General features: G+C 45.3%; 2 protein-coding genes across 3 annotated transcripts in view; one reads left to right on the forward strand and one right to left on the reverse strand.

The window, feature by feature from the left end:
* Angel1 (angel homolog 1) overlaps positions 1–1,190 on the reverse strand; it is a 22,247-nt gene extending 21,057 nt beyond the window's left edge. The window contains exon 1 of one of the 2 annotated variants that reach the window (XR_784532.1): positions 991–1,114. Coding sequence is in view for 1 of the 2 variants with exons in the window: in XM_010645559.2 (XP_010643861.1) it covers positions 991–1,099 (109 nt within the window). In the remaining variant the exon portion in view is untranslated. Of the gene's footprint in view, positions 1–990 lie in introns of both variants that reach the window. The other variant, XM_010645559.2, reaches the window with a different exon arrangement.
* Positions 1,191–6,188: 4,998 nt separating this feature from the next.
* Lrrc74a (leucine rich repeat containing 74A) overlaps positions 6,189–12,911 on the forward strand; it is a 30,365-nt gene continuing 23,642 nt past the window's right edge. The window contains exons 1-2 of the mRNA XM_033766696.1: positions 6,189–6,519; positions 11,009–11,137. Of these exons, the coding sequence (XP_033622587.1) occupies positions 6,483–6,519; positions 11,009–11,137 (166 nt within the window). The 5' untranslated portion in view covers positions 6,189–6,482. The remainder of the gene's footprint in view (positions 6,520–11,008; positions 11,138–12,911) is intronic.

Below are 12,911 nucleotides of genomic sequence, written 5' to 3' on the forward strand. Positions count from 1 at the left end.
CCGACCACCCGTTTCAACAACAACTTTATTGATAACTCAGGGCCGTGAGCGCCGCAGGGGGAGGGAGGAGCTAACCCTAACCCGAAGCTCCTCTACTTGTGGAATGCAAAGGTTTAAAATTGAGTACTGTAGGGAGCCAGGGTCTAGTTTAGTGGTTCCGGTTCCTGCTTTGTAAGCTCGTCGACCCAAGTTTGATCCCTGGTGCTAAGTAAATCCCCTGAAAAAAGCCATTTTTAGTACCTCGGGCTGGGGATTTAGCTCAGTGGTTCCAGCACTGCCTCGCAAGTGCAAGGACTCGAGTTCGATCCCCGGTGCCAAGTAAATAAATACATAAATAAAATTGAGTACCTCACCAAAGGCTCATAGTATCATTCTGAGGCACAGTTCTTTTTTTCCCACTTCTGCTGCTTCTACCTTCGGGCCTACGTATGTCCTTTCTTCCTTTGTTTCCTCCACTGTAATATGAAGGGCTGGACTTTCTTTATCTAAAGTGCCTCTTAAACCTAATTTCTATAATCTGGCTCTTGGGCGAGGGTGGAGAGGAAGGCAGCTCTTCCCCTATTTCCTCTTCCTGCCTTTATTTAGTCTTCCCCAACTCAGATTCTAGGTTATAAATTGAGTTCCCCCTTGCTTCGGACACTGATTTTGCCTTCACTACCTGTTCCAAATTTGTCCTTTTCCCCCTAATATGGCAAAAAGAGGGTGTCTAGTGGGTAAGAGTGGATGGAAGGAGGAAGGAAGGGACTCCGTAAAGCTCAGGAACACGTCTGACTGATGGTTTGTTTCCCTTGAGATATGTGTCTAATACTGTGCTATTGCCCGCTGCGAGGATCCATGATGGAACAAAGTGTTCATCACTAAATAATGGTCAGTTCTTCCCTCAATACTGTGCTACTCAAAGACCTCTTTGAGTGTCTCTTTCCCAGTTCCCACTTCAATCTTCTCCTCTAACCATGCTATGAAGAAGCAAGGATGATGAAATACACCCACTTTCAGTACCCATTGTCTGAGCTGCACCATTTCCAGTTTGTGGCTGGAGCTTTGGTTGTTCAGGGAGGCCCTCTGGGAAGTCACCGGATCCTGGACCTGCTGGATACATCCTAACAAGGAAGGGCTAAAAGGAGGAAGGAGAAAGTCAGTACTGTGACCTTCAGGCCATTCGCGGTACCTCCAGAAAGCGTCAGTGTCCGCCTCCAGCAGCAGCACCCATCCCTTTGCCTGAGGTAAACCAGAAGTCCCAAAATCTGCAGGCTAGGAAGCCATTTAGAAACCAGCCCGCAGATGTTAGCTCTACCTAAGGAGCCCTCCTTCCACATGGTTGACTTAAACACACCTTGTACCCTCCTTCCATTTGGTACCCAGAAGTCCAAGTTCCAAATCAGATATTTCATCAAGGTACTTATCTGGAGTCCACGTATATCATTTTGTGAGGTAATGTTTTCCTTACCTACTTGGAAAATGCTTTTATAATACAGATTTTTAGGTGATCTTTGCTAATGTGCTTTCACAGATCTGGGCTGAGGCCTTCAAACACTCATCAGGTTATTCTGTTTGTATAGTTCAGATGCCTCTGCTGAAGGATCTGGCCTCAGCTGGGCTGCTCAGAGCACAAGTGTGGCAAGCCAGCTGATTCGTAGCTCTGCAGAGGCTTTTCCTGAGACTAGCCAAGTGGGCATCCCTGTGTTTGTTCCCTGGCCCATAAGCAGCTATGTTGGATAGTGGAAGGCCATAGGAGAACCACAAGCTGTGAAGTTAGGCCACCTTGAGTTCAGATCCCAGCTCTGCCACTAGCTACCCCTGGAAGCTCTCAGGTTACTTAACCTCTTGGAGCCTCACTTTCCTGACCATGTCTGGCCCAGGGAAGCTCTCGGTTGTTCACAATTGCATTCTTTTTAACTTGGGCGAAAAACATCCCTGGCCACTGTGAGCGCAGCGCCTTCTTCCACAGTCATCAGCCTGAATAAGGCTCCTGCCCTCCAGGCTGCTATATGGCATTGCTAAGGAGCCAGTCACTGCAGAATCCAACGGGAGTTGGCCTGGGGATGTGTAGCCTACTCAGGCTTCCCAGTCGAAGGAAAAATATAAGTACCATCTGCACTATTTCCAGCCTCATCATGTTAGAAAGAATCCGAGAGCAGGATGAGCTCCTCAACTTATCCCAACCTTGATGACAATGACTGCCGTGGTGAGCATTCATCAAAGGGTGGTCTCGAGGCGCGAAGCCCATCTAATGCGGCAAGTGGAACGATCTGCAACTCTTGGGGGATTTAAAAGGCTTTTTAAAGGGGCATTTTCTGTACTCAGGAAACTTAAGGCCCTTAAGGGCTCAAATTTTATTTATAACTACAGTATATATGGAAGTTCAATGGGCTGACTTATTGGTTGCATCTGTGCCATTTACAGGGGACAATATAATGATTCCTTCAGTATTGCAGAGGCTGCTGACCAAGGCCTGGAGCAATGCTGTCCAAAAGAAAAATAATGTGGACTACATATGTAAGTTCAAATTTTATAGTAGGGGCTGGAAGTGTAGCTCAGTAATCAAGCACCTGGCTGGCCACCCCCAAAAAATATATATATATTATCCATATAAAAAGTAAAAATACTCTTAAGTAAATAAAGCAAGTAAAATTAATTTTAATAGTGTTTCATTTAACCCTACAAACCACCAAAATAGCTTTTTAACATGTAATCATGCTGGGTGTGGTGGCACATGCCTGTAATCCCAGCATTCAGGTGGCTGCGGCAGGACGATCACCATGAATTCGAGGCCAGCCTGAACTATATAATGAGACCCTGTCTCAAAAAAACAAAACATATAATCAATATCTTAAAATTATATATATATTTCTTTTTTAGTTGTTGTTTGAGTTTTTTGTTGTTGTTTGTTTGTTTTAGTTTTTTGAGACAGGGTCTCACTATGTAGTTGAGAATGACCTGGAACTCACTATGTAGTCCAGGCTGGTCTCGAACTCACAGCGATCCTCCCGCCTCAATCAAATTTGTCTCTGGAGCAACTGACATTGCAGGTGTGTGTCACTGTGTCTGAACCATCATGTTCTTTTTTTTTTTTTTTTTTTTTAGTTTTAAAATGATATATTTTAATTCTTTTTTTTATACTTGGTCTTTGAAATCCCATGTGTTTTTTAGTGACATCACATCTCAATTTGGACTAACCACATTTCAAGTACTGAATATCTACAAGTGATTTATAAGGAGTGGCTTCCACTCTAAACCAATACATATCTAGAGAGCTCAGCCAGTGCAGTAGGGCAGGCTGAAAAGAACTATGCATCTGCAACTCTTATAACAGCCACCCCATGACCACCTCTAGAAACCCGAATCCTTTGAGCCTAGTGTTTTCTTCAAAGCTTCAGGATTTGTAGCCAGATGTCCCCAGATTGTGCCAAAATAGTCTGCGTTGATGCATTCATTCACGCACTTTTTCTTGTATTCAGTACAGTTTTACCAAGCACGCATCACTGTTCACCTCAGCCTCACTCTTGTCTTTGACTTGCTGTCCTACTGCCTCCCTTCTTGCTTATGCCCACTTTAGAGAAGAAACAGAACCACCAAAGGGAAACTCTGCTCCCCACGGACCAGCATCCACATCTGCCTCTGCTTCCCACGCAGTGGCTGGTCCTACTACCACGCTCAGAATCCCGTCTCCTGCCTCCGGGATGTAAAGATTTTCCCACTTGCCCCTCTCTTTTTCTGCATTGCTCCTTCCCACCAATGCTGGAATCTGTTCAGTCTCTCCTTCATTCCAAAACCTCTCTTGGCTCCACGGCCCCTCTGGCTGCCCCTCTCTCTCCACCTGTGCTTCACAGCAGCCCTCTAGAGAGAGCTGTCTGCCTCTGTGCCTGTCCTCGTCATGCCTCTTTCACGCTTATTCCCTGAAGTGCAGCCTTCCCTTGGTTCCTGTGTCAGGCTCGCCTCCTTCCACCATCTCCGTGTACGTTCTGTTCTCACATCCTTCACTTTGGTCCTATGGCCACTGTCTTTTTGCTGAGCGTGCTCTTTCATCTCTCTCTTCTTCTTACTCTTAAGTCTCTCCTTGATAAATTTTCATGACTGAAATGGTTTCAAATACTATCCATGTACTGAAAACGCTCATGTTTTAATTTTTTCTTTTCTTTTCTTTTCTTTTTCCCCCTGTATTGGGGATTGAACTCAGGACCTTGCACTTGTGAGGCAGGTGCAGAGCCACTGAGCTAAATCCCTGGCTCTCATACTTTCATTTTAAACCCAAATCTTTTTCCTGGGTCACAGACCCACAAATCCTATTACCAATAGACTTCTCCAATGACTGTTCCCGAGCTAGCTCAAACATCCAACACAGCCAAACATGTGTTCATCACCTTCTGTCCATCGTCATCCTGCAAATTAACCATTTCCCAGTCCCTTGATCATCTTTTTGAACAACAAATCATCCACTGAGCTGCCCAGGACCCCTACATTTTTCTTCTCTTTCACTTTTTATTTGATCTCTTGAGTTCTAGTGGTTCAACTTTCTTCATGTCTGTTCAGCCAGTCCATTTCATCCCTGCCACCACTCCTCATTCAGCACCTTCCACACTGCCCCCAGAGCAATCTTTCTGCTCTGCAACCCTCTTAGGAAACACTGATGCTTAAAACATTTCTGCAAAGCCCCCCTGTCATCAAAACACAAGCCTTATCAGGATAGCATGATAGCACAGGCATGCCCATGATGTCAGCACTTTGGGAGGCTGAAGCAGGAATATCATACGTTCAAAAACTGCCTTGCACTTATGAGACAGGCGCAGTACCACTGAGCTAAATCCCCGGCCCTCCTGTTCCCTCTTTAATGATGCTCTCTTATCCTTTGCACCAATGGACAGCCAACCAGATGCACTGCTGGTCTCTGGGACTTACATCCAGCTGTCAGGAGCTGGTCATCCTCCAGCCTTCCTTGGAACCACAGGGGCCCGAGAATAGTTCTGTCACGCTGACTTAGGGTGACTCACATCATTTGTGTGAACAGGAACTCTAACAAAAATATTTGCCCAGGACCCTGTCCTACAGGTAGCCCTGTCAGTATATCTATAGTATCTTGCTTCGCACACACCGTAAAAAGTCCTTATCTTTTTTTTTGTTGTTGTTGTTGTTTTTTTTTTTTTTTTTTTTTGGGACAGGGTCTCACTATGTAGTGAGACTGACCTGGAACTCACCATGTAGCTCAGGTTGGTGTCTTGAACTCACAGCGATCCTCCTGCCTCAGCCTCCCGAGTGCTGGGATTACAGGCATGAGCCACCATGCCCGGCCAAAAAGTCCCTATCTTTATCGTGCCTCATCCTTGTCGTACAGTGTTGCCTATCTTAGTGATGAGTCACACAGTGAGTGCTCAATAAGCATTTTTAGAATGAAAGCCTGAAGGAATGAATAACATCTCAGGTGTACATCTTTCTTTTAATCTTGGATTCTAACAACGTTTTTCCTACACGGATTTCTAGATCTTCATCATTCTTCTGAGTGACAAAGAAGGATTTTCATATTCCCAAGCCCTTCTGTCACTGACCTGACCGTTGATGCACGGAAAGCTTATTGAGAAGAATCAAACACGCGTCCGGGGTCTCTTGCCAGCAAACTGTCCCTGAAATTCAGCTCCACACACAGATGAGAGCAGCAAGGTGTGGGAACGATGGCTGAGAGGTTTCCACTTAGGCAGCCCAGTAGTTTGGATTGAGCAGTGTTTTGGCTGAAAAACTGCAGTGATAAAACATGTTTATCAGATTTTGCTTTTTTACCATTTGCTCCAAGATTGAGGATGCCCACCCAAGGGAAAAAGAAAACAGGGAAATCTGGGTGGAAGAAAACCAACTTCACCCATCAGTGAAATACTTGGTACCCGAAGCAGGGCCACCTTGAGAGACGAACATGGTGGTAGCTCTTCACCATCACCGATTAAGGGGCTGAGCTTTGGTCCTTACTCAGAGAGAAATATACCCTCACTGAGAGACCCCTGCCCAACACCCAGACACTCACAGCCAACCCTGGGCCTAACCCCAGCAGTCATGTGAGAAAAGATGACTGAACCACCAGGAGGGTGGAAGGCCCATGGTTGCCACATCCCCCCAAGTGGATCACAATGACTGTACGAGGTCACGGAACGCTGAGACTGAAATCACGTGGCCCTAAGTCACAATTTCACGGGCAGGTGGGCATCTTTTCGACAGGGCTCTCAGGAATCGAGCTGCACCACTCTCCCTGGGGAACTGGCGGGGTAGCTCCCATCCCAGACAGAATTGGGGTCAACCGTACACACATCCAGTTCCTGCCAAAGCCCTCTTTCCCCAAAGCTCACTGGGATAGAGGGATGGTTTCAGGCACCCCTGGGATTTGCCTATCCAAGACTAGGACACACAGCTTGAGTCAGAGGTGAATGGACAGGCAGGCTTCTTAGGAGGCAGCTGAGAGGTGGCAAGAAGCAGGCAGCAGCCCTCCAGAGAGCCCTGGTATCATGGACAGTGACGAGCCTCTTGAGGACGAGACAAAAGGTGAACAAGACATCCCATCTCTCACCTCTGGGGCTCTCCTAGGCTGTGCAGCGGAGTGCCCGGTGACCATGTGGGCCCCAAAACCACTTCTCTCTCTTCCGGCTTCCCTCTAGAACTGGGATGTTGGGTTGCATTGACTCGGGTTCAGGGCTGGCAATCAGTGGGACAGTTGGGTGCTGTGATGCAGTTGCTCACATTGGTTCTAGCCAACTTTCATTTTTATTTTGTGAGACGGTTGACTTCACCTTGGTAGTTAGAAATCAGTCATCTTGGGAATATTTACACCACATACATTGGCCCACATTATGAATCAAAATTTGTTTTTTATTGTTTTGTTTGTTTTCCTGGATAACCAGTGGTTAAATATTTACCAGCATCCCATGGGATGAATGGAATTCTAAAATTGTTTGACAGATGAGAAAACTGAGACTCAGAAATATCACTTTCTCAGGGCACTTGTGGAAGTTTGGCAGCTCAGCTGCTGTATGTCCCCAACCACCAGGCCTCTGATACTTGCCCCCCACATCACACAGACTTTGTCTCACAGGCTAGTAAATAAATATTGGGGCCCTGGTCTATGGGCAAGAAAGACAGGTATGCATGGACTTGTTAGGAATCCCACCATCCTCGAACATGGGCCCCCTTCCACAAATGCTCACCTACCCAAAGAGAAGGCTGTCCATGTTCTTTTGGGACATCTGGGGGCACAGTGTAGCTACTCAAAGCCCCTACTAAGACCTGCTAATACTAGAGGGTTCAGCTCTAACTTCAGGTATGGCTTTCAAGAGCCCCTGGCCAGATGCAGATCAAGAGCCCGGTGGAAAAACATCTATTAAGTGTGGAACATCCATGTAAGGAAAGCCGTTGACAAAATCCAACACCTGTTTGTGGTTAAAAACCCTGAAGAACATAGGTGTAGGAAGGACAGGGATTTAGCTCAGTGGCACTGCACTTGCCTTGTAAGCACAAGGTCCTGAGTTCAATCCCCAGTACCAAAACAAAGAAAATAGGTGTAGGAGGATCTTATCTCAATCTGATAAAAGCCAGTTATGAAAAACCTACTGCCAGCATCATAGTAAATGGTGAAAAACTGAAAGCTTTTTCCTCTAAAATTAGGAACAAGGGCCAGGGATGTAACTTAGTGGCACAGCACCTGCCTGGCAAGTGTGAGACCCTGAGCTCAATTCCTGGTACTGAAAAATAAAATAAAATGAGGAACAAGACAGGGATGTCCACTGTCACCACTTCTGTTTGATATAGTACTCAAACTTTAGCCAGAACAGTCATACAAGAGAATGAAATAAAAAGGGTATGTATAGGCAAGGAAGAAGTCAAACTATCTTTGTTCACAGACAACATGATCCTTTACATAAAAGACCCAAGACCAAGAAATTCCACCAAAAGACTCCTAGAGCTAATAAATTCAGCAAAATAGCAGAACACAAAATCAACTTATAAAAGTCAATAGTGGCTGGGCATGGTGGCGCACACCTGTAATCCCTGCACTTGGGAGGCCGAGGCAAGAGGATCGCTGTGAGTTGGAGACCAGCCTAGGCTACATAGTGAGTTCCAGGTCAGTCACAACTACATAGTGAGACCCTGTCTCAAACAAACAAACAAAACAAAACAAAACAAAATCAATAGTGTTCCTGTACACCAATAATGAACCCACTGAGAAAGAATTTAGAAAAACAATACCATTCACAATAGCATCAAGAAAAACTAAATATTTAGGAATTAACCTAACAAAGGAAGTGAAAGACTTACATGACAAAAGAAAAAGGAGATCAGAGAGGACATCAGAAAATAGACTAGCCAAATGTGGGGGTACATGCCTGTAATCCCAGTACTCAGATACTGAGGCAAGAGTACTGCTACAAGTTTGAGGCCAGTCTGGGCTACAAATCAAGATCCTGTCTCAAAAAAGAAAGGAAGGGAGCCAGGGATTTAGCTCAGTGCTGCTGCTGCCTGCCTCACAAGCTCAAGGTCCCAAGTTCAATCCCCGGTACCGAAAAAAAAAGAAAGGAAGGAAGGAAAGAAGTAAGGAGAAAGAAAGAAAGAAAAGAAAGAAAATATACCTGTGCCTGGGTAAACAGTCAATATTGGCAAAATGGTCACTTCCAAAATTGATATATAGATTTAATGCAATCCCAATCAAAATACCAACAACACTACTCACAGAAGTACAGAAAACAACCCTAAAATTCATATGAAACCAGAAGAGACCTAGAATAGCAAAAATAATCCTGGACAATAAGAGCAAAGCAGGAAGCATCACAGTCCCAGGTTTCAAGTTACATGACAAAGCTACAGTGATAAAAACAGTATGGCACTGGCACAAAAACAGACATGTGGACGAATAGAACAGAATAGAGGACACAGAAACAACTTCAGGCACATTCAGCCATCTGATCTTTGACAAAGGGACCATAAAACAAAGAAAAAGAACAAATTGTGCCAGGAAAACTGACTATACACAAGCAGAAGATTGAACCCATATCTCTCACATGTACTAAACTAAAATCAAAATAGATCAAAGATGTAAATATTAAAACAAAAACAATCTGCTGGAGGATAAAATTAGGTAAAGCTGTTGAAGACACAGGCGTAGCCAAGAACTTTCTGAACAGAACCGCAATTGCGCAACAAATAACATCAAGGATCAACAAATGGGCTTATATCAAATTAAAATTCTTCAGGGCCAGGGATTTAGCTCAGTGGTTCCACCACCTGCCTCACAAGCACATGGACCCAAGTTCAATCCCTGGTACCAAAAAAAAAAAATCTTCAACAAAACAAACAACAAACAGAATTATGAGGATACCTACAGAATGGGAAAATTTTTTGCCAGCTATTCCTCAGACAGAGGACTAATATCTAGAATATATAAAGAGCTAAAAGAATTAGATCTCCCCCAAAATAAAAGGCCCAACCAAAAAATGGTCAATGGAAATGAATAGAGGCTTCTCAGAAAAAGAACTATAAATGTCCAATAAATATTTGAAAAAATGTTCAACATTTCTGGCCATTAGAGAAATGCAAATTAAAACAACACTGCGATTCCATCTTGGTCCAGAAAGATTGGCTATCATCAAGAAATGAAATAATAACAAATGCTGTCAAGGCTATGGGGGAAAAGGAACACTTACTTCTATGTTGTTAATGGGTATGTAAACTAGCACCTTTACTATGGAAACCAGTATGGAGATTCCTCAAAAAACAAAACCTAGAAATTCCATTTGACCCAGCCATTCGCCTTCTAGGTATCTTCCCAAAAGAGTTAAAGACATCATACTACAGTGACACACGCATACCCATGTTTATAGCAGCACAGTTCTAATAGCTAAATCTTGGAAGCAGCCTATATGTCTGTCACCAGATGACTGGGTAAAGAAAACAGGATGTCTATACATGATGGAGTACTACTCTGCCATAAAGAAATATAAATTTGAGTCATTTGTAGGAAAATGGATGCTCTTGAGACGATAATGCTAAGTGAGATAAATCAGACACACAAGCTCAAATATGGCATGAGTTTTCTTACATGAGAAACCCAAAATATAAATAAATTAAGAGCAAAATAAAAGACAGCTAACAGGAAACAGGGAGATAGATCTTTTGCAAAAGGAAGGGGAGCAAGAGATGGAGGGAAGGGACAAGAAGGAGATATAAAGGCCAGCTTGGGCTACATAGTGAGTTCAAGATCACCCTGACCTATAAAGTGAGACTCTGTCTAAAGCAAATAAAATAATTGAAATGTGTAATGTACATGTACCAACTCCTGTGATGAATGCAATCATTATGTATTGAAAACATGTTTTAATAAAAAAATTTTTTGGTACCAGGGATCAAACTCAGGTCCTTTCACTTGCAAGGCAGGTGGCAGCACAACTGAGCTAAATCCCTGGCCCCAATAAAAATTTTTTTTATTTTAAAAATCAATCAATTTTGACCTAAAGTGGATTTTCCTGCCTCTTCTTCCAGGTCACAAAAACAATGTTGGGTTGGAAGGAGGAAAACCTAGGTCAAATTCTTTAGGAAACAAGTTCTGTCCCTTGCTCAATGGTTCTACTACTGGTCCATATTACTTTGCATTTGACTCAAGTCACCACCTGCATGGTCCCTACCCCCCTCCCCCAGCACCATTTGTTCCTGAGGACGAGGAAGCCTGGGCTTGGAAACACATTCTTTTACCTGACCGAGTAACTGCAGATCCTGAAACAGCTCCAGGGGAAAATGTGAGCAAGAAACCCACCAAGACATGTCCCATCCAGGAAACGGGACAGGAGAAAGCCAGTCAGTCCCCAGGGAGCGTTTGCCGCATAACCCCTCAAGGCAGCAGTGTGTCAGAAAGGGAGGGCTCCTAAAACAGAGTCACCCTGGCAGGGCTGCATCCAAGACCGGAGCCAGAGGAAGGGAGTGAGGACCCAGGGACGTCAGTAACAGGTGTCATTCCCAGGATAATAAAGGAGATGAATTTTTCTTCCAGACAGAACTGAGACCGTGTTAGCGCCACAGAGCAGCGATGACATGCTCTACTGTGAGGCCGAGGCTCCCTCCACTGTTGAGAAAGAGAAACCCACCTGGGAGGATTTAGAAACAGACCTGGAGATTGAAGGTGAGGGTGGGCATCTGGTGTAGAGGTGGCTGATGTCCCCATTGGTTCCCTCAGAGCTGGAGAAATCTGGTTCCATCCAGCAGGCTGTCCTGCAGGGGACCATGGCAGAGGCCTGTGCATGATTCTATGCCACATCCTCCTCCAGGCGGGTGGGGAACAGCAGCTGCAGCTGCCAGCTGTGAACTGCCTTGTGGAGTGTCCCACCTCAGCTGGTTGAAAGTTGAACCAACATCCAGGGGTTTCCCGTCTTAAACATTTCCTCGTGTGGCATCTTGTGTGAATTCTCCACAGTCCCAGGAGGGAGACATTACTACTAGCCTTTTTCAGAATAGGAAAGAGAGACTTAAAGAGCTTGTGTGAGGTGGCCAAACCATGTTGGCTGAGCCCACACTTGACCCACCTTGATTTGCCCTCTGTATCCAATATTCTGGAGCCCTGGAGGGGCACTGTGGTCAACCTGGCAGCCTGGTGACTTTGCGATCACCTTGGAATTCTCATGCCCCCACAGTGATTATAGCTAGAAAGGGTCAGCATGAAGGATCAGAGTAGACCTGGTCCCAAGGATGAACCAGGACTGCCTTACCCACCCACCTCCCAGAAAAACTTCTACTGGCTGCCAAAAACTCTGTCTTGAGAAGAAACTCGGAGCTCAACTGCTCTGGCTCCTGCTGCCCCTGTTGCGGGTGCTGAGGTGCTGGGGAGGGACAAGAGAGCTTCCTGATGAGAGCAACCAGCTGGAGGTGAGTCGTAGAAGCAGGGTGGATGGACACAGGCTTTGCTCACCCACTACAGGCTGTCCCCTGTTTAACAGTGTTCTTACCCAGGAGCAAAGGTAGTCCCAGGGGATAGCTGGTAAACTATGCGGGTGAAGGACTTCTAATAGCACAGAGAGGGCACAGGCCAGGGACTCTTACTAAAGAGCCCACCACAATGCATAGAACAGCCCCTCATAGCAGAGCTGTTTCCAACTAGAAATGTCAGCAGTGCCGATGTTACGAGACCTTGCCATATGTACATTCTGAAAAGAAATGTCTGTCCAAGGGCCGGGGATTTAGCTCAGCGGTTCAGTGGCCTGCCTTGCAAGCGCAAGGATCCAAGTTCAATCCCCGGCACCCCCCAAAAAAAAGAAATGGCTGTCCTGACCAAACCAGCTTCCCTGTAAAGTTATCCTAAATGTTTGGTGTAGGTTCTAGGATCTGAAGGAAAAGCAGATGAGCATGCAGATGCCAGCAGCCACAGGATGCCTGGCTAGTGACTGGATTTGCCTAGTGGGGACCAGCTGTGGGGCCCCAGCATCCAGGGAGGCCCAATGCCTGTTGGCCATAGGTCAGGCTAGCCTAGTGTCTGAGGAATAAAGGGCCCAAGAGGTGGAAATGGCAAGGTAGAGTCCCTTTTTTCTATATGTTGGCTTTATCTTTGACCAGCTGTGTCATTTAGAGCCAGTTTTTTCATTGGGGAAGAAGGGATAATAACAGCAGGAAAGCCCATCTAGATGGACATTTGCTTGTTCTGTCTGATTCTGACTTGCCATCCTGAGATGGCATTGTGGTACATGTGGGCTTTTTTACTGCACTTATCTAAATCTGTGGCAAACTCTACTCATAGTGATAGCAAAACTGAAACCGAAACAGAGGCTCCCTCAACCATGAGAAGTCTCCAAGCTGGACGCAGTGGCACACACCTGTAATCTCAGCACTCTGAGAGGCTAAGACGGGAGGACTGCAAGTTTGAAGCCAGCCTGGGTCACTCGGTGAAACTCTCTCAAAATGAAAAT

Source organism: Fukomys damarensis, unplaced genomic scaffold, assembly GCF_012274545.1.
Source record: "Fukomys damarensis isolate Sample0158 unplaced genomic scaffold, DMR_v1.0_HiC HiC_scaffold_21, whole genome shotgun sequence".
In the NCBI taxonomy this organism is placed as follows: Eukaryota; Metazoa; Chordata; class Mammalia; order Rodentia; family Bathyergidae; genus Fukomys; species Fukomys damarensis.